General features: G+C 36.0%; 1 protein-coding gene across 1 annotated transcript in view; it reads left to right on the forward strand.

Annotated features, from left to right (window-relative positions):
* Positions 1–22,997, forward strand: part of SCIN (scinderin) — an 80,059-nt gene that overhangs the window by 19,440 nt on the left and 37,622 nt on the right. Inside the window, exon 4 of the mRNA XM_003982807.6 lies at positions 7,326–7,475. Within this exon, the coding sequence (XP_003982856.3) occupies positions 7,326–7,475 (150 nt within the window). The remainder of the gene's footprint in view (positions 1–7,325; positions 7,476–22,997) is intronic.

A 22,997-nucleotide genomic window follows, 5' to 3' on the forward strand; every position in this document is an offset into this window, starting at 1 on the left:
TGATGTCATGACCTGAGCCAAAGTCGGACCCTTAACTGACTGAGCCACCCAGTTGCCCCATCACTAGGAAAAGTTTTTTAAAATACTGATGCCTATATGAATTGACCCATAAAGATTCTGATTTTAATGGTTTGGGATGGGACTTTGGTGTAAGTAGTTTTTGGGCCTCAACCTGGGTCATTTTATTGTACAGTTAACATTGAAAACCATTTCAATATGGCAAACATCTAAAGGTGCTGAAAAATTCAGGGTTATGTGTCTGAAAAACCAGTAAACAGAATTAAAAATAGTTAAGTCACCAACTTACATGGCTGGCAGAAGTTATTTTGATGAAAAGTGACGATAAAACTTGTTTGATTTTCCAAGTAGTCTGAAGAGTATAAAGAACATAATTTCACCACCTCCCACTATTGTTGTGAAAGGAATGATCCCAAAGCTGTCACCTCATGACATCACTACCAGCAGCCAGTCTAGAAGGGCGCAAGTCATATCCCCCTCGCCCGGTCTTACAGGATACATCCAAAGGGCATTGTAGACCAATCCTGTAGGCTTTAACCTTTTAGCTATTGCTCGATTCTTCTCTTCTCCATCACCATTGCTGTGCTCTAGTTCATATTGCAATCCCTTCCTTTCTTGTCACCAAGCCTTTAGTGGCCATACACACACAATCTATTCATCTTCCATTCTTCAATCAGAGGTGTTTTTAAAAATACACATATGGGTCAGTGAATGATATTGGCCTTGTTTGGGTTTGAACAACAAAATAGGATGTAAATAAATACTTGTTTGTCTAAAAGCTAAACAAAAAAAAATAAAAGTCATGGTTTAAAGTTTTGAAATAGAAACAGGAGGTATCTCACAAGTCATTACCATGTTTAAGTTATGCTTAGAGAGCCTCCAGCAAAAAGGGATATCTGAATAAACTTTTATATTTAGTTAACTAGATCTAAGGGAAAACTACACACAGTAAAAATAAAGCCAGTAGAGGCAAGGGAAAGGAAGAGGTCTGGCCCCTCTTTTCCTTTTATAAAATTATAGATGTATTTAGAATAAAAAACTTAGTAAAAGACAAAAGAATAATGAGTCTGTGATGAATTCCTTGCATGTTATGAGTCAACATCACATGGGCAGTTGTGGGTGCTCCTTAAACTCAGCTTCTGAAATCTTGTTTCCCTTCAAGGACATCACTGAGCATTGTTTTATTTCTGCTCTTATTTCCTGTCCTCAAATGAGGTTTGACTGCACTTTTATGTTTTGTTAACTCTGACCACGTAGTTTAAAGGAAATTTTGGAAACGTCTACTTTGTCCTTGGTGTGGTTGTTTCCATAAATTTCACTCAGTTGCTTTTATTTCTTGTTATTGGTGGTCCAAATGAATTGCCTGTAACAGATTTATATTTACTGTCTTATGTACTTTTCCAGTTATCCAGAGTAATTTTGTTTTCCTTTAATAGTTTGTATATTAAGAGTTAATTGTAATTTCACAAACTTCCAACTGTAGGGTGTCCAGAAGCAATATGTACATCAGCAAATATTTGCCAGAATTTAAGTGCATTTCATTCTGAAGCAAATGGATGCTTCCCTATTGACAAAGGGTTTTATGTCCCTTCCCCCAAAGAAGTAGAACATTTAGTGTTGAGTTGTCAAATTCCTTAGGATCCTAGAGGGTAAATAGTTACCCCTGAAACCATGTTTGCTTTGTAATTTTCAACGTTGAGTCTACTTAAATCAGATTTACAACAGGCTTTTTAAATAAATCCCATTAAAGTATTATAAATAAAACCATTTAAATTACAATGAAAACTTTTTGTTGTAGTAATACATATCAACCTATTACATCAGTTCAGGGATTTTTTAGCTTTGTGTAGCATTTTTGGGTTTTTTTTTTTTTTTCTTTAGCTCACTCTTTCCAAAAAATAGGGTGAGTTAAATTACAAGCACAAGGCCAATTGAGTACAGAGTTTCCTTGTGCACAGAGTGGTGAAGTGGTCTTAACCAGCTACCTCTGAATAAAGTAAGTGTTGTCAGTACAACTTATTAATAGTACTGCACACATTTATTTCAGTACAGTAGAGCTTTGTTAAAATGTGATGTCCTAAACACATCATCCACCCGTGATAGAATTTAAATTGCTCAAATTTAATGGATTGCTAAGATTCCGTTTAAAATTTAAATAGATTTTTCTGTTTAAAATGTAAAACATGTTTTAATGCATTGCTGCCATGATCAAATGAAATATATTTTGCAGAAAAACTTAAGCAACTTTGAAAGAAAAGGGTTTTTTTAATTAATATAACTCTTTAAACAATTCTGGCTTTTGGCAGTTTATAAGTGCAGTGTATATTTCATTGTATTTCATGTCTGAATTAACCATGGAAAATTAAGTCTAGTAAATAAGATAATCTGTTGCTTTTATAGAAATAGCAGCACAAAATAAATGACAAAAGAGTAAGCATAACACAAAGCGTTCATTTTCATGTCCAATTAGAAATTTTGTCACGCTTTCTTTAGTGATTTGGTCATTTTGAGTTAAAAGGAAAATTCTACTTTTAAAAGTTTTGTTATTTTTATGAGCATTTCCTACATAAGATTTCACTATTTAAAAATTTTTTTATTGAAGTATAGTTGCCATACAATGTTGTATTAGTTTCAGGTGTACAACATAGGGATTTGACAGTTCCACACATTACACAGCATTCACCACGATAAGTGTGGTCACCATCTGTCACCATATAATGTTATTACAATGTTGTTGATTATATTTCTTATGCTGTACTTTTCATCCCTGTGACTCATTTATCTTATAACTAGAAGTTTGTATCTCTTAATCCCAGTAACCTATTTCATCCACCCTTCTCCTTTCTGGCAACCACTAGTTTGTTCTCTGTATTTATGATTCTGTTTCTGGTTTTTGTCTGTTTTTTTTTTTTAGATTCCACATTTAAGTGAAATCTTGATATTTGTCTTTCTCTGTATGACTTATTTTACTTACCATATTACCCTTTAGGTCTATCCATGTTGTCACAAATGATATAATCCTGTTCTTTCTTATGCCTGAGTAATATCAGGTGTGTGTATGTGTGTGTCTTCTTTATCCATTCATTTATCAGGTGGATGTATAGGTTGCTTACACAGCTTGGCTATTATAAATAATGCGGCAGTGAACATGGAGTGTGTATACTTTTTCAAGTTAGTGTTTTCATTTTCTTTATTCCAAGAGCGGAATTAGTGGATCATAGGGTAGTTCTATTTTTAATTTTTGAGAACATCCATACTGTTTTCCACGGTGGTTGCACCAATTTACGTCCCCATCCACAGTGCATAAGGGTTCCCTTTTTGCCACATCCTCACCAACACTTGTGATCTCTTGTCCTTTTGATTCTAGCCATTCTGACAGGGGTAAAATGATATCTCATTGTGGTTTTGGTCTGGACTTCTCTGATGATGAGTGATGTTGAGCATGTTTTCCTGTGTCTGTTGGCCATCTGTCTGTATGTCTTCTTTGAAAACATGTCTATTCGGGTGCTCTGCCCATTTTTTTAAATCAGATTTTTTTTTTTTTTGGTGTTGAGTTGTATGAGTTCTTTATATATTTTGGATATTAACTCCTCATTGGATATATCATTTGCAAATATTTTCTCCTATTCAGTAGTTTGCCTTTTCATTATGTTGATAGTTTCCTTCACTGCACAAATGCTTTTTACTTTGACGTAGTCTCAATTGTTCATTTTCATTTTTATTTCTCTTGCCTGAGGAGGCACATCCAGAAAAATGTTGCTAGGGCTAATGTCCAGGAGATTACTGCCTATAATTTCCTTTAGGAATTTATGGTTTCAGGTCTTACATTTAGGTATTTAATCTATTTTGGGTTTATTTTTGTGTGTGGTGAAAGAAAGTGTTCTAGTGTCACTCATTTTCATGTAGCCGTCCAGTTTTCCCAACACCATATATTGAAAAGACTGTTTTTTCCTCATTACAAATGCTTGCATCCTTTGTCATAGATTAAGTGATTAGATAGGAATGGGTGTATTTCTGGGTTCTCTAATCTAAGTGTCTGCTTTTGCACTTGTACCATATTGTTTTGATCACTGTAGCTTTGTAGTATATCTTGAAATCATGGATTGTGATATCTCCAGCTTTTTTCTTTTTGCTATTTTCAAAGTGGAAACTGAGGCCTATCAGTAATGGTGAGGAATATTTTCTATAACTAAATTTATCTGTGAACTGATACTACACATAGAAACTCCCAGCCCAAGGTAATATCATAGAAAATATATTGGGTTTCATGGAACGTGGTAAAATTCTACATTAAATAATAATTATATTAAATTATTATCTACAATTCTTTTCGAAACACATTTTGCCAAGCTTCCATAATGCTTTACAGAAGCTAATGAAATTTAGCATGATTTATATCATCTCTTTGAAGTAAGGTAGGGAGAAAATAAACACCTGTTGGACAATTATATAAATACAAGTCAGTAGTGAAAGTTGCTAGTAAGTCTGAGAAATCTAGAGATCTGATCTTCTGATCTATGCCCTATATTTCCCCATAATGTAAATATTAGAAGTTTGTTTTCTCAAACATTCTGAGAAAAGAATCATTTACAAAGTCTCATGGAATAGCATGGGAAAGAAATCTGAGCCAAGAGGCTAGATGTACTTCGCAGAGAAGCCTGCTTGGCTGCATTGAGTAATTAGATGTTACAGATTCTTTGTAAAAGCCTGCCAGGCGCAATGTGCTAGGGCACCAGCAGGGCTGAGGGGTTCTCAGCACTTGTTGAATGCTAGAACCATCTAAGGTGCGTTCAAAAAACAGGGCTGCCCAGAACACACCTGAGAGTCCCTAAGGTATCACTCAAGTATCTGTATTTTTCAAAATCACCTTTCCTACCCCATCACCTGATTTTAATGCTCAGTGATAGGCACTGACTAATTGTTGGCGACCATTTGTTTATACTCTGTTAACTGCTGACCTGGGCATAGTATTCAAATTGACTCCAAATGTGATTCTCTATATTCAGATGCCTAGATGTAGAAAAGAAAATAGACAGGAAACAATAACAGTGTACCATTCTTTTAAAAACAGAAAAGAAATGCCCCTTGACCACGTAGACTAGTTCAGATTCTAGAGTGAAAGGAGTTGCAAGACATAGTCTTTTTTATTTTACTTCTTATAAAGGCTTGAATTCCTAAAACGTGTATTTTATTCTTGAAGAGGAATATGGAATAGGTGCATCAGGAACATGGTTGGGTGAGGGATCAGAGAGACTGTCCCAGGCCTTTGCGATTCAAAGTTGGGCCCCTAGGGCCCAGAAGACAGCTTGCCTATTTTAGCCAATCAGTAAACTAATTTTAAATAAAGAAAAGACTCTGAGCTGGAAATGTCTTATCATCAGAGAAAAGAGCCAATCTCTCTGAATGCTTGGGCGCTCTTTGATGTTGTTGTTAATTGATGTGCTCTTTTGAAAATTGTAAACCCAAGGTCATATAGATGGTAAGTTGCCACCGGGATCTGTCTTCTTCACACTAACCACTGTGGTAACCAGCTCTCTAAGACTAACTAGAAGAACCCTGTGTGGAACCCTTTTGAAAACTGAGTGTAGTGCAAATATACTAGCATTCGTTGTTTACATATCAATCCCTCCTTGCTAGCTTTCTCATTCTTCTCTCTATACCCAACCTCTAGCTCATAATAGGCACCTAATAAATGTGAGTGACTTTAAAAAAGAAAAGAAAACAAAAACCTTTTAACTTAGATACAGTGAAAGTTGAAGGCTTTCTTTCTGTGTATATGCCTCTATCCATCTGGTAAAACTGCGTATCTTTAAAAGTATTTTTCTGGGGCGCCTGGGTGGCTCAGTCGGTTGGGTGTCCGACTTCGGCTCAGGTCATGATCTCGCAGTTCGTGAGTTCGAGCCCCGCGTCAGGCTCCGTGCTGATAGCTCAGATCCTGGAGCCTGCTTCCGATTCTGTATCTCCCTCTCTCTCTGCCCCTTCCCTACTCACACCCTGTCAAAAATAAATAAACATTAAAAAAATTAAAAAAAAATAGAAGTATTTTTCTGCAAACCCAGAAACAGAGCTTATGATTTTGTTTCCACTTAAATAGAACTATATTATTCTGTGTCTTTATTTTATTTTGGATGGTATAACTTGAATAATTGTCTATGTCAGTATTTAAACATTTTCCTCAGTTTTAAGCCATTGAGGAATAGTCTGCAATATCCATAGAACAACATTTATACAGCCATCTCCCTATTGATGGGCATTTGTGGCTTTTTTGTTTTGTTTTGCTGTAAGCCATGTCCGAATATTTCTGTAATATAACTAGAAATGGAATTTCCTGATTCTAAAAACACGTATAATTTTTTGATACAATGTCAAACTTCCCTCATAAAATGATTGTGTCAGTTTATACAATCCAAATAGAGAGTGATAATGCCCATTCCCACACCCCCACCAAACCTAGGTACCATTATATTTTTCTTTCTTTCATTGAACCACATTTAATGGAGAAAATTTTATTTGGCTATTTTACATTTGTATCTATACCTTCTAAACACTGTACCTGAGTCAAAATCATACAATGTTTTAATCTAAATGGCAGCTAATATAATCTACTTACTGTATAATACATCAAAACTGTCATTCTATTTTTATTTTTATAAATTTCTGTGTTAAAATATAACTTTGATATTAAGTATCTGTTTTTTCTATGGATCATAATTATATATAACTGTTATCTTATTACTGAGCATTTAATGTCTTCCCAATGCCTTACTAGTTATATGGAAATGAAAACCCTTGTACACATGGTTTTTCCTAATCTTTATGAATAATTTATTAAAATGAATTCCAGGTAGTGTTATGACTGGGTCAAAGGTTTTAATTATTCTTATGGCTCTTGGTAAGATTCATTAGGTTGCTTTAGAAAAGTGTTAGATCAATTTTTATAAATCAAGAACACATTACTACAACAGACTCTCGACTACCTTTCTGAAATATGGTAAATTTTTATTTTAAATTTGAGTAGTATATACAACTCTTCTTTCATAAATTGTAATTAGTGGATATATAAAAAGAATGGTGAGTAAATATTTATGTTTCCCATGTTTAAAAAGTGGTTATGTTATGATGCTAACTCAAAGCAACAGGATACAGAATGAAGTATAAAATCATGTATATACCTCAACAGTAGATAACTTTAATTTCATTTTTTATATCTTTTTATTTTTTTCCTAATTAATCACAGTGAGTATAACAACAGGGCTGAATGTCCTCCACGTATTTCTGTGGTCAAAGGATCTGTCTCTTTCTTTTAGGAAATTTACCAGTGGTGTGGTTCCTCATGTAACAAATACGAGCGTCTGAAGGCAAGCCAAGTTGCCATTGGCATTCGGGACAATGAAAGGAAAGGAAGATCACAACTAATTGTGGTGGAAGACGGAAGTGAACCATCAGTACTCACAAAGGTGTTGTGATTTGTTTTTTAAAGGTTTACCACTCTAAGTCGTGTGTGTGTGTGTGTGTGTGTGTGTGTGTGTGTGTGTGTGTGTGTTAATTTAAGCTAATTCTCTAAAACTAAGTCTAGGCCAAGATTAGGTAAGAAGAAACATCAAGGTTGTCTAAGTGATGGTATAGAGAAAATAGAAAGTCATGACTGTTTTCTTTCACCCTTGGTATGACCACCAGAGGAGGCTCTGACTTCATCGTCTGTCACACAGGACAAACAGGGAACAGTTCTGAGATTGGCTATAGTAATATATTTTGGAAGTAAAATATATGTATTTTTAATGCAGGGATGTTTTTCAATTTTAAAGTTAATTATTATACTAAAAGACTGAAATAAAATCTTATTCCAAAAGATTAAATATACCAATATTTTAAATACTTCAATCATTTTAAACCACGAATTATAGGCAAGACACTTATGATTATAGTATAGTGGTTAAATTAATTTGAAAATTATCTCCATGGCTCTTTATACCTACGTTATTTACTTAACAATTTTAGCAGTCTTAGACGTTTAGTTGTGAACAATGTTACTCCTTAAAGAAAACTGCAGTGAGTGCCAAAGTGTATATATTTTATATTTGCCCTTACAATTATGGGTCAAGGGTATAATCATATTCATGTGTCTTGATATATATTGCTATATTGATTCCCATTTGTTCAATAAACAATATTTATTGAACCCCTGTGGTATGTCAAGCACTAAAATGTTTGTACCAATGTTTGTTCCCTCTTGACTTTACAGAACCCCATCAAAATTTACTGATATAATAATATTGTCTTGAATCCTCCTGCATATAAAGGTGATATCTCTTTGAGTTCTCATTTTTCTCATTTCCTGGGATATTACACATTTTCCTCAATGATTTTAGCTATTTGCACTTAAATTTTTCTAATGATTATCTTGTACACGTTTTTAACAATTTTAATTTACAGCGTTTTTATACATGAGAGTCACTTGATGTAGCAATAGCCTCCATAATCTGCTGATCAAAAATTAACTGTGAGATAATTTTATTATTGTAATTTCTTGTTTTTTTTTAATGTTTGTTTATCTTTGAGAGAGAGACAGACAGACAGACAGACAGAATGGGAGCAGGGAAGGGGCAGAGAGAGAGGGAGTGAAAGAATCTGAAGCAGGCTCCAGGCTCCGAGCTGTCGGCACAAAGGCTGATGTGGGGTTTGAACTCACCAACCACTAGATCGTGACCTGAGCTGAAGTTGGATGCTCAACCGACTGAGCCACCCAAGCACCCCTTTTATTGTAATATCTTTAAACTTTACTATTTTAATAACCACCAAACACAGATATTCATGTTAGTGATTTTTGAGAAGTGACTTTTATTCACTGGGAAAATGTTCATGGTTAAATGCTAAGAGAAAAGGCAGGATATAAAATTTTACATATAATAATAATATATAAGTTTATATATAGGTATATAGCTATATATTCATATATACATATATATCTGGAAAGAAATATGCTGAAATATTGGCAATATTACTAATTTTGCCTTTGGCTCTTGGCTGCTTGTTATTTTTTTTCTGTTTTTGTCTTTGTATTTTCAAAGTTTATTGTAATAGTGTAATAGATGTGTGTTTTCATTTTATAATCAGGGAAAAAAGGATATCCAACAAAACAAAGTAAAATTAGAGGTTAACTGGCTTTTCAATAGTCATAATAACATGGCTAATAAATTAGACTTTGGAAGCTATTCAAAACAACTTCTTGAACTTTTAATATTCTTTAAAGGCCTCTGTTGTAAAATGTAATCACCACTTAAGGCTTCCAAGTTTCATACTTGGAAGCAAAAATTTATAAGTAGGATGTACTTCTACTTGATTGTAACCTCTTGTTTCAGTAACTGTGCTTTGGTAGGTGTGGACCCAGGTCCAAGATTTGCCCTGGTGGAGTAGTGGAGGAGGGGCTGTGTTAACTATCTGATGAGCTTTTCTACTGTCATCTTGGGTCCCAAGCCAAGTCCCTTAGCTTCTGTTGTCTCTGGTTCCTCATTTGTGAAGTAAAGGGTTGGGCAGGGTGGCTTCTGGTCCCTTTAAGGTCCAGTGTCTGTCATTCCACCTTGTCTCTTAGGCAGTTTCTGTGTTTAATTACCAAATCATTTCTACTCTCTTCCAGGAAGTGAAACCACTGAGGTTGAGGGCCTGAATTATGCATATATACATTTGATACACTTGCTTATTGGATTTCTTTCAGAGTTTTGAGAGAAAAAAAGTGTAAGCATTACACTGTTAAATTTGTAAAGGAAGTGCAAACCTGAAGAAAAAAGTTGTAAAAATATAACTATGATTTTAAAATATTACTGATAGAGATAAAGGACATAATGCTTAATATAAAATGTGATGTCTTTTTTAAAGGAGATTTTCATTTTTTGGTTTTTAAAATACTCTAGCAAACATCTACTTTGCTTTCTATTCAATTCATTCAGTATATACTGCATTATATTTCATAGGTCTCAGTTACACAATGAATTTTCATTTTAAAAGAATTTGTTGGGCTTTTTGTTTTCACAAATGTTGTTTTGTAGCCTGATTACAATGGTAAATAGTTGTTTGATGAATAAATCATGCACCTATAATAAACTAGTTTGACTTTCTAGGCTTTCTTAATATTGTACCCACAAATGATAAAATTCAAAGAGCTCATTAACTAGGTTAGGAGAAAATTACCTTATTTCTACTAACCTTTTCATGAAAACCTTCTCCAAGTGTGAATTATAGTTGATGAAACAGTAGCATAAGCAGCATCTGTGACTTTTCAGGTCATGTTATTGCAGATAACTTTAAAATATCATTGCTGTTGGTCACTTCTTGGTAATTATGATAGTTATTAGACCTGCTGTTCAATATTGTTATTTAATGAGTAAATGAAAACTCTTATATATAACTTTATCACATTTAGAAAATACATTTTGATAGTTGTATCCCAATATAATAGGTTTCCATTGTAGTACTTTGTATTCTATTTTATGTGATTAAAAAGTTTTTTTCTTAGAAGAGGGTTATAGGATTCAGAAGTTATCCAAAGTGGTTTATAGCGCACGTGTGCGCACACACACACACACACACACACACACACGCACACAAAAGGTTTCCTTGTAGAAGACAATGGAATGTCATTTCTTTTTCTGAGACTCTAATGCAACTACTGATATTGCTAGAAAAGGATTCTAAAAATCTAAAAATCTTTCAAAATGTCTTTTAAAATGGTCCTTTTAAATGATTCGTTTTTAATGATATTCTTTTAAAGTTATTTGTCTTCAGAAACTTTGAAAGTATATGATTAGTAATGACTTAAAATCAAAGACTTCTAAGCTATTTAAATGATTCTGTTATCATTACTCTATATTGGATGCTGAGTATTTGGAATATGTCTAACATATCAAAGTGCTAAACACAATAAATAGTGAAAAAAACTTTGAGAGTTTTTTAAAGAATTCATCTTTATTTTTAGAGATTGCTGCTATCTGTTCATACCATACCATTCATATAATTTTAATATGATTTAATTCTATGATGATCGTAAATTTACCCTTCAAACCAAAATACTTGGGGGAGTAATTAAGGGGGGCCCACATGAGACAGCACTAAGAGACAACATGTATTAACAAGACTGTCTGGGGAAATAGGGTGTATGTTCAGCTTCTTTCCTGTATCTTTAGCACTTTTAAAAACTCATCTGCCTGGGGCGCCTGGGTGGCGCAGTCGGTTAAGCGTCCGACTTCAGCCAGGTCACGATCTCGCGGTCCGTGAGTTCGAGCCCCGCGTCGGGCTCTGGGCTGATGGCTCGGAGCCTGGAGCCTGTTTCCGATTCTGTGTCTCCCTCTCTCTCTGCCCCTCCCCCGTTCATGCTTTGTCTCTCTCTGTCCCAAAAATAAATAAACGTTGAAAAAAAAATTAAAAAAAAAATAAAAAAAAACTCATCTGCCTAAAAACGAAAATTATTCTGTCCATGGAACTAAACTAAAGCCTGTAGGTAAAGTCACATTTCACCCATATTTTTTCATCACTGTAAATGTATTTACCAGGAAAAACTGCCCATAAATTATGGAAAGCTTTTTTCTTGCTCTTTCTTCTTTTCCTATTTAAAAGAAACAATCAATGAATGTGAAGGAAAATTAAATATGCCACTAACCCTAAGGTTCAAAACTTTCTTCATTGGTCCTATTCATCCTCTAAATGTTAGGAGGGAAGCTAAAAGAGTGCCCTGAGGAAAAATTGCAAGGTTGATAATTTATCAGTTTTATAGACTCATTTTTTAAAAAGCACCATCTGGTAGATATCAAAAATAGAATGTCGAAGGGGCAAAATTTTTTGAAATAACAGAAATCAACTAATTTGCCTTAACCTCAAAAGACTTCTTTTCAATATAATTTAATGAGCTTATTAAGTCTATCATCACTGTAAATGCTAGCTGAAGAATACTGGCAGTAACCATTCTATAAGGAAATTGTAAGCAAGTGCTATATTGCCGAACCGTTAGATTTCTTGCTTTTATAAAAATACTAAGGCTCCCTGGGAAGTCAGTGCAATCATTTTTCAGGTTCTGGACAAGAAAGAAAATTGGCATATCATGTTATGTGTCAGTTAATAAGTATTTATTGAGCCCTCTGTTCATTCCCAGTGAAGCTCAGAAATTACTTATTTTATTGTCTGAGAAGAAAAGCACACATTAGATCTAAGACAGAGTCAGAAAATGGGAGCAGATTGTGAGGGTCCACAAATACCAGAAAGCATACCACCACGATTGGAAGCCTTCTCATGATGAAATTCGTATATTTTAGGCTATATGATAATAGCACATAGGCTAAATTAACCTCCGAAGGATCTCCCAATATAGGACTTGTGTTCATCTTATTCTAAGTCATAGTTGACAACTTGAAAATAAAATAGCGTTTTCAGTCATTCTCTCGGCAAGTTGATTGGATATGTATGATGTGCTCATCTGCGTATCTTGTGAGTAAAATCTGGAGTTAAATAGTGTAAGTATTTCTTAAATTACTCTTTAGAGATGTCTGTTTAAGCTAAGAATAAAAATTTAGTTCTATTTTTCCCAAGTATTTTGCCAAATAAAATTTATGTGTTATCATTTGCCAGGCTAAGTTCCTTGAGGGAAGACACTAAACTGCCTTTAGATCTGTGTTGCCTTTATAGCTCTAACTCCTTGATCATTCGTATTTGGATAATTAATACAATTAACTATGAACTACATGGTACCAGAAACCCATTACATTTGTTTTTCTATTTTCTAAAGGATAGTAGTATCTCTTAAAAAAACTCTTCTATGTTTTAGATAATAGTGTTGGTGAAGATATGAAAAAGATGTACTGTTGATTGTTTTAAAATCAACTGCATTTACAAAACAGCAGTTGAAATTTAGATAAGTACAATTCATATATTCTACTAGTCTTCTATCTGCAGGTGGATAGTTAACAACTAACCTTTTGGAAAATAATAGCTGAGTCTTGGGCTTGTTTATATTGACTACAATACCTTCCCATGTGTTAGTCCCATGTGTACTTCAGGTGAAAGCATGTAGCACATTAAAAATAAGTAACTGGAAGGGGCGCCTGGGTGGCTCAGTCGGTTTGGCATCCGACTTCGGCTCAGGTCATGATCTCACGGTTTGTGAGTTCGAGCCCTGCATTGGCTTCTGTGCTGACAGCTCAGAGCCTGGAGCCTGCTTCAGATTCTGTGTCTCCCTCTCTCTCTGCCCCTCCCCTGCTCATTTTCTGTCTTTCTCTGTCTCAAAAATAAATAAAACATTAAAAAAAATTTTTTTTTTTAAAGTAACTGGTATATCGGGACACCTGGATGGTTCAGTTGGTTAAACTCTGACTTCAGCTCAGGTCATGGTCTCATGGCTCATGGGTTCGATCCCCACCTTGGGCCCTGTGCTCTCAGCTCAGAGCCTGGAGTCTGCTTCAGATTCTCCATCTCTGCCTGCCCCTTCCCTGCTCTCGCTCTCACTGTGTCCTCTCTCTCTCAAAAATAAACGTTAAAAAAATTAAAAAAAAAAAAAAAAGAAAAAAGTAGCTGGTATCTAAAACTTTTCATCCTATGATAAAAATGCATGTTTCCAGGAGCTGTAGTTGGATACTCTTATCTGTGGAGTGCTTCCTTCCAGGTCAGCTCACCTCCCCACTTAACGTCCAGCTACCACAAAAACCCACTTCTCTCTCTCTCTAGCACACAACACTGCTGTCCACTGACCTTGACTACTTTGTTTGGCTGTGGCCCACAGTGCTGGTGCTGCCTCTTCTCATCGCTAGATTAAAAGTGAATATACCCCATGAACCCCAAGGAACTATACAAGTGTAGAGCTTTATTTTTAAAATCACCTGGTATATTTGTGTTATTCTTCCTCCAAAGTTAACATCAAAAGGAATTGCATATTATTAATGCTTCCTAAGTTCTTATATAATCTAAATTTACAGAGAGGTAAAACTTGGAGTGATTTTGAACAGCTAGTAACCTGGATATTGGAATAGTTATATATTTTATTTAGCATGCAAAGTAGAAGATTAAGAAAGAAAAAGTTGGAAATACTTGGAAATTTGGAAATTTATAATTCTGTCAAAGTTTCTCTGTGGAAATGTTTGTTTCATAACATAATGTTGGGCTTATTGAATTTCCATGGGATCACAATTCAATCTTTTAACTAAAATATTGTATGTTTAAATTAAGCATGATCATTTTGAAAATGTTGCTATATAGAGAGTGGGACAGACTATTTTCTGGGGATGACCTTTGTTTAGATAGATCAGTCCCCATTTATCTTTGTAGAATAGTATCAAATGATACCAAAAATAGAAATAGGGAGCTAGGGGTGCCTGGGTGGCTAAGTCGGTTGAGCATCTGACTCTTGATTTTGGCTCGGGTCAGGATCTCCTGGTTTATGAGGTCGAGCCCCACGTCAGGCTTTGTGCTGACAGTGTGGAGCCTGCTTGGAATTCTTTGTCTCCCTCTCCCCCCCACCCCTTTCTCTCTCTTTCTCAAAATAAATAAATAAACATTAAAAAAAAGAAAGAAAGAAATAGGGAGCTGTTTTGAAAATCCCCTCATGACCATTTTGGAACAATGAGTATATAGTATTTTTTAAAGGTTCTAAAGATTTATAGAAAAGTAATATAAAAATAAAAATCACATTGCTTTTCAGCATCTGGGAACAAACATGGGTATTTTGAGCTCCTTAAATGTAAGACTTAAGGTTGTTTTTTGGGTATGTAATAGCACCCCCCACCCATCACTCAGTAAACTATTTTCTCTTGCCTTCTTACTGATTTCATTGTTAGTCACAACTGTGTACTTTGTAAGGGTGGAAATTTGAGCTGCCTGAGATAATTTGGTCAATGGACACAGTAAACACTTAGACAGTAGGAGACAAAAGTTTCGTCAGATCAACACTTCATGAGTGCTGTGCAAGTAGCTTTAGCTTCCTTATTTATCCCTCCATTATTTTCCAGGGTCTTCTTGTAAATTCTTGGGAAGTTGAACATTGTCTTAAATGTTTTGTAATTTCCCATTCTTGTAGCACGTTGTCTGGCACATAGGTGTTCATCAGTATTCATTGCCTGAAATAATATTATTAAGAGAGCCGTGTGGAAAGAGGAGGCCCATTTATGGCCTTAACCATTCAAAGATTTTTAACTTGCCAGGATCCAAAGTATTTGCCAACCTCTCTAGTTTAGTCCTGAGTAGAAAGAAAGCATCAGAGGTACCCTGAAATGGGAATCTTTCCTTTTCTTCTCTCTGTTGCATTATAATTAAATCATTTTTTCCATTTTGCTTTACAGCCACGATACTCAGTACATACTCAAATCCCAAAATGGGTGATGGGTGTTGAGGAGGGCACTTGTTGGGATGACCACTGGGTGTTATATGTAAGCAATGAATCATGGGAATCTACCCCCAAAACCAAGAACACAGTGTATACATTGTATGTTAGCCAACTTGACAATAAATTTTGGTATAGAGAGGGGAGAAACTATTTTCTGGGCATTCACATGAATATGAATATGTATTCATATATAATCATATGTATGTGAATTATAGTGACAAGTAGCACATGCTGCAGAGTTGTAATGCTTTCAGGAACACTGCGGTTGCTATAGATTTTTTTTTTTTTTTGCTATAGCTATTTTTATCTACCATTTATTGATAGTTCACTATGTGTCAGGCACTGTTCAAGGCACCATTCATTGTTGCTATTTATTTATTTATTTTATTTTATTTTTTAAATTTTTTTTTTCAACGTTTATTTATTTTTGGGACAGAGAGAGACAGAGCATGAACGGGGGAGGGGCAGAGAGAGAGGGAGACACAGAATCGGAAACAGGCTCCAGGCTCTGAGCCATCAGCCCAGAGCCCAATGCGGGGCTCGAACTCACGGACCGCGAGATCGTGACCTGGCTGAAGTCGGACGCTTAACCGACTGCGCCACCCAGGCGCCCCTGTTGCTATTTATTTTAATGAGTCTTTTATTTGGATTTCTAATATTGAATTCAGGTACTCATTTAATTTAGGTACTCAGTTATCCAGTGTGGGAAGTTGAAATATTCTGATCAAAGATAAGAAATACAGCGCACTGGACACCTGGGCAGCTGAGTCATTAAGAAATACAGCAATAATGTAGTTAACCATATGCTGCAGTATAATAGTTCAAATAATCTTCCACTTTGTCACACTAAAGGTCAAATGAAGGCTTATGACCTTATTGATCAGGTGTCACTTCTGTATAATGAACGCAAATTAATACTATTTGACAATCATTTTTGAAGGAGGTAACGTTTCATTTAGTTTGCAGCTGAAGTGGGATCTAGTGTGTGATAGGACCTGTAAATAAGATAGTGTGATTCTAGGACAGATGGGCTATATAGAAGGATAGATCCTTTCCCCTACAAAGTCTATATCTGCATCAATAAGCCAATATAAATATTGAACTATAATGGCAGGTTTCATTTTCTTTATTTATATCATTCCTCGTGTTTGTTATAATATTAGTGATAGTATATAATTTTATAAAACTAACAGTAAGACTATTTTCTTTCAGCAGTTTTAGGTCAATTTCATCTTATTCCTTGTGCTAAGAATGAACCAAACTCAGATATCAAAGAACCAGATCTCTAAGATTCAGCGATTCATAATTCCTTGGCATTCATTTTATAACTTTGTTTTTCAATTATTTATTAATATTTATTAACAGTAATACTAATTTTTTAAATGTTTATTTTACTTTTTAAAATTTTTTTGAAGTTTATTTATTTATTTTGAGAGCAAAAGCAGGGAGGGACATAAAAGAGAGGGAGAGAGAATCTCAAGCAAGCTCTGCAGTGCCAGCACAAAGCCTCACGTGGGGCTCGAACTCACGAACCATGAGATCATGACTTGAGTTGAAATCAAGAGTCCTGTGCTTAACTGAGTGAGCACCCAGGCGCCCCAATGTTTATTTTATTTATTTTGAGAAAGAGAGAGAAAGAGAGAGCAAGCAGGGAGGGGAAGAGAGAGAGAGAGAGAGAGAGAGAGAGAGAGAGAGAATCTTAAGCAGGCTATGTACTGCCAACACAGAGCTCGATATGGGGCTCAAACCCATGAACTGTGAGATCATGACCTGAGCAGAAATCAAGTCAGATGCTTAACCAACTGAGCCAACCAGGTGTCACAGTATTATTAATTTTATATCAGTTTCCTCTTATATCTTGTGCTAAGAATGGGCTAAGTCCAGACATTAAAAGTTGACTCTCCAAGATTCAGCAATTCATAATTCCCCAGTATTTATTTTGTAGTGGATATTTGTTTAATATCGTGAGGAAATGTATTCACATATTGGAAAGAACTCCCTAAAATGGAGACCCATTTAAATTGTGTTTCTAAATCCTGTTATCGAAAGCCAAGGATTACACTGTGGTGGAACTGTGTTATATTGGCAGTCCTTGGGCATATGAAAAACCAGTAATTGCTATTAGAAATGCTATTGTGTTTGCAAGGGTATCCAGTACAATTCTACAGTTATATTATTGTGGATATATACATATACATATATATCCAATCATTATATGTATACATATATATAATTTATATTTATTTATATATTATATATTTATATTTTATTTATTATTTATTATATACAATATATATTTTTAAAATATACTTATTGTTTATTTTTAATTTTTATATATTATTTATATTTTATATATATATTAAAAGGATTTTATTTTTTATAAATTTTTTATTTATTTTTGAGAGAGAGAGAGAGAGACAGAGCATGAATGGGGGAGGGTCAGAGAGAGAGAGGGAGACACAAAATCTGAAACAGGCTCCAGGCTCTGAGCTGTCAGCACAGAGCCTGACACGGGGCTTGAACTCATGTACCGCGAGATCATGACCTGAACCGAAGTCGGACGCTCAACCGACTGAGCCACCCAGGCGCCCCTAAAAAGGATTTTAAAGTGACTTTTTCAGGAAACCATGGTTTGTTCACGTAAATATGGTATATTTTTAGTGGAAACCAAGAGGCAATCCTCAGTTCTGGGTATTTCATAACATTTTACAAATCATTAAAGAGTTACCAACACACTGTTAAAAAATATTAAAATATATGAGTACCTTAATGCAAACAAACAAGAGCTATGCAAAATGTACTGGGAAATGAAGTCCTATGCCATGCATAATGGAGAAATGAAATATCAATGCCCGATTTCAATGAATTCCAGCAACTAAAAAACAAACCAAAACTGAAAATAGATTTTAATGAAGTCTGACAAAGTGCATGTGGACAAGACAAATACATTAATTAAACACTATTTCAAACTAAGCAGCAAATGTACTACAATTAAATATCCGTTTTTGTGATATTCACCATCATGGAGTTTTATTGCTATGTGATGGCATAATTTCTCTCATCTTGTTGTGCTGTGGGGGTAAGGGCAAGTGGCTCACGGACAAACTCAATTTTGTTATGTGTTCCTTAATCTTTCAAGTTGTGCTTTTCTTTATATCATAGAAGTCCTACTTAATATTAACACAGAAATTCCATAATCTAAGAAACAAATTTGTGATGGATTTATTTTTGCTGCAGAGGAGGTAACAATAGCCACCATCACGGCAAACATCAGAGCCTACAATCCTTCTATGGGCGTTACAAGGATGAACTCATTTAATTCTTACAATGGCCCTAGAAAGTGGATATATTTGTTATCCACTGTCTTGGTTTGTGTTCCTCCAAAAAAACAACCCTATACAAGGACTTGGGGGCAGGTAGTTATCTGAAGATGATCCTGGAAACACCAAGGAGGAGTAAAGCAAGGCAATACTTTGTGAGTATGTGGTTTACTGCTACGGGGAACTGGGGCTTAGTCCCACAGGGACCCTATGAGAAATTGTATGGAACACACTTTGGAATCAGCCCACAGGAGGCTGAGGAGGCTGTAGGATTTAGGTAGTAATTCCCATCCTTCATTAGTTGAGGGTCACTCTGGGTGTTAACTCCCCAGAACTCCATCCTGCCTTGCGTATGGATACAGTACAGCTCGATGGCCAGATAATCCCATGAGACAGAGAGCAGAAGGCTTTGACCTTTAAGAAATCACCTACAAATGACCTCCAAAGTCGACCAAAGTGAGATGGGCAGAGCACCAAGGGTATCTCTCTATACCCTTATTTGACAGGTGAAGGAAGTAAGTCATAGAGAGGCTGCCTAACTTGTCCAAGTGAGAATGGGAATGGGAGAGCTGCAACTCACGTGCAGACAGTCTTCATTGCAGAGCAATGGTTTTTTTCCTTTTTATTAAAAAAAATTATTAATGTTTATTTTAGAGAGAGAGAGGGAGAAAGAGAGAGAGAGAGAGAGAGAGTGAGCACAAGTTGGAGACGGGGAGACACAGAACCCGAAGCAGGCTCCAGGCTCTGAGCTGTCAGCACAGAGCCCTATGCGGGGCTCTAACTCACAAACCGCGAGATCATGATCTGAGCCAAAGTTGGTTGCTTAACAGACTGAGCCACCCAGGCACCCCCAGAGCAATGGTCTTAAACATACGGACAGATGGGAATCTCATCTGCTGCCAAGTTCTTTCATAACTTCCAAAAATTATGCCACACGCATGTAAAAAAAAAATGTTTATTATGCTTGAGAGAGAGAGAGAGAGAGAGGGAGAGGATCAGAGAAAGAGGGAGACAGAAAATCCCAAGCAGGCTCCAAACTTTCATCACAAAACTCAACATGGGGCTCAAACACACAAATCGTGAGATCATGACCTGAGCTGAAATCAAGAGGCGGTCTCTCAACCCAGTGAGACACCCAGGGGCCCCTGCCGCACACTTTTGACAGTCATACCTATTTTATGTATTCCATATCATAAGTAATACCTTTGGTAACATAATGTTTGTACTCAGTACATTTGTTTCATATCTCTTACTGTCAGCATAAAACCTTTCATCTTTACTGTGGAGGGTCATACAGGATAATTGGGGTAGACATTTTCTTGGAAAGAAAATACATTTTTTTAATGTAGTATAAAAAGCATGGAAACATTTTTTCAGGTACCTCAGAATATATGAAAGCCATTTTGAGTTTGCTCAGTTAAATTTCAGTGCTTGGAAATTTTCTGAATTACGGAGCTAGAGAGGAAGCATTCACAACACTCTTGCCATAAAACATGACTTAGTCTGATCAAATATAATATGTAAATCATATTTATTGACCTCTTCCTAAGGGGATAGAAGGAGGTAAAACAAAATAAATTTATGTCAATATGTGCATATGTGTATGTGGTGAAAAGGAACAGTGAAAACAGTGCTCCTAGAGGTTTATTGAGCTCATGCTATCATACTGGGATGCCCTGTGTAGCTCTTTGTCTCCTTGTCTGCCCCAAAAGAAGAAAGTGGAGAAGAAATGCACTTTCTTCTTCTCCATTCCACCCTTCATCCAACCGAAAGTTTTTCCTCTGATAATCTCCAAATTTGGTGAAAATAAGCAATAAGTTACGAGGGGAGAAGCTCAGAGGCATTATGGTAGAGAGCCAACCTTGAGAGGAGGAAAGTGATCCTGTCTGGACTAGATTTACTTCCTAAACATTTCTGAATTTGAGAATCCTTACAGGCTATTTTCATATATTTAGGGTTAAAAACAAGTGGAAGGTGTGCTGCCACTTCTCCTGCCTTTCCAGGAGGGAAATGACTGGTGGATCATGTTAAATCTTCTCACTAAATTTGGAAGCAACCTCAGAATCTTTCTCTGCAGACTGCTCCTGCAGCCGCTGTCTGTAGTGAGGGTTAGCCAGGTGAAACCTATGTAGCATCCCTGCGCTGAAAGTCAGCTCACCGACGACAAGGGACCACAGCTAACGTATTAGCTGTTATAGCCACAGCCCTTTCCTTTGGTGCTGATATATCATAGACACTCCACGAATAAGCCTTACTGACAAATAAACTGTAACTGATGTATTCTGACTCACCAAAATAAGGTCATATGTACAGGACTAAATGAAATGGGGAGGTACGATTGAACCACATGGGAAGATCAGAGAATCAGTTTTATAACCAAGGATTACTAGGTCTTATTTTCTTTCTCAGCATTATTAACTATTCATTTGCTGATGCACAGGAGACTATTCTTTAGGTTTTGCTTGAAGAGGGATATTTAGATCTACTGGTTATAATTTTAAATCTAAAATGTAAGACTTTGACAAAGGTATGCTGTCAAGACCTAGACTGCTTAGTGACATCATTAGATTAAGACATGAACAAGTAATAAGTGAATAAATGTAAGTCGCAGGGAGATGTGTAGCAAGAAGTTCAGTGGTGAAAATCATCGCGCAAAGAATCAAAGTGGTGGTATGCAAGGTCATAACCAAAGAGAGAGAATGACCCTTTGACCAAGGCAAATTTGATTCAGTGTATATAAGGGTGGATAAAGGATGCAAGATCTGACTTTTGTGGCATTCTCACTATGTGCCAAGTATAGCGACAGTCACTTCACATACATTATTTCATCGTGATGATTATGAGTGGTATTAATTATCAGACCATTTGAAGTGTGGAAACAGAATCGCAGAGTCACTCAGTAGTGGGTCCTCCCAGCTCAGAGTGCCAGAGCCTGCCAGGTGAAGGGATTGTCAAGAAGACAAGGGGGAATGCTCATTGTTAAACATACACATCAGGAATGCCAGAGGCAAACAATGGAAGTTTCTATTCAGGCACTAATCAGGTAGAAATGCCCAAATGAGTTTGAGGTCTTACCCCCCCCCCACACACACACACACAAAAAAGTTTAATGATTCCCAGAAAGGGCAGAAGGACTAAACATCTTTACCTGAGATTTGCTCCAGGACAGCTTCCTGACTGCCAGGCCATGGTAATTTGTCCAGGGGAAGAGTTCCCTGGGAAGCTATTTTAATATCAGGAATGCTTGGCAGACCTGTCCTGATGGTTGAGATGGATGAACCAAGTTAACAGAGCTGATGTCACTAAACCCTTGAGTATACCATAGAAACAGGCCCAGAGGGCTTTGAAAACCCGCAACAGTACCAGGCTTCAATCAGAATCTTGGGCTCAGATTCATACTTTCGTACTGTTTATCATAACTACCCAGATGGTTCTAGAATGTAGCCAGTTAAAACAACTGCTCTAATTTAATCAGTTGGCATTCTGGCTTATGTATTTTAATAATTTGTGAGTTAGCTTTCCATGATAGTGTCTTGTAAGTAGGTTTCCATAGTATGGTAACTTGTGAATTTGCTCTCTACATTATAACTTACAAGTTAACTTTCTTGTGAGTTAGACCTTCTAAATCTAATATCTAATCTGGTGATGTTACTGTAACACTGAGAATCAGACCTGTATCAGGGTGAGTTCCCCAAGGCCACAGGATTCCCTGACTTCTCTAGAACTACACTGTCAAATACAGCATTGACACATATGGCTATTACCGTTCTGATTTAAATTAATTAAGATTAAATGAAATTAAAAACCCAGTTACATGGTCATACTAACCACATTTCAGGTGCTCGGTAGCTGCATGTAGCTAATGACTACCATATTGGACAGCACAGATATGGAATATTTCAATTACAGAAAATTCCACTGGGCGGTCCTGGCCCAGATTATTAAATAACCAGACATCTCTTGCAGACTTGCAATTTACTTTATCCTTTTATCCAAACATGTACTTCACATGCTTTATCTCAGTTTAAAATAACTTTAACCACTATTTGATATATTAAATTACCCTTTTTATTTGATTTCTCCATAAAGGGATAAAGGTATTTCAGGGGCAGAGAAACGCATCACTGGGAACAGCAAATGTTGGAACCTCATATCAGATTAGGTGGAGCCAGCTAAATGGGGTCACATCATTTCTCAGAATTGCCTGTAATTTTATATCTCTGTCTTCCCTGTTATCAAATGTTTATCTGACTTAAGCCATAAAATGCCACAAAGCAAGTAAATATACCATAACAACTAGGTTA

Source organism: Felis catus, chromosome A2 (assembly GCF_018350175.1).
Source record: "Felis catus isolate Fca126 chromosome A2, F.catus_Fca126_mat1.0, whole genome shotgun sequence".
Taxonomy (NCBI): Eukaryota; Metazoa; Chordata; class Mammalia; order Carnivora; family Felidae; genus Felis; species Felis catus.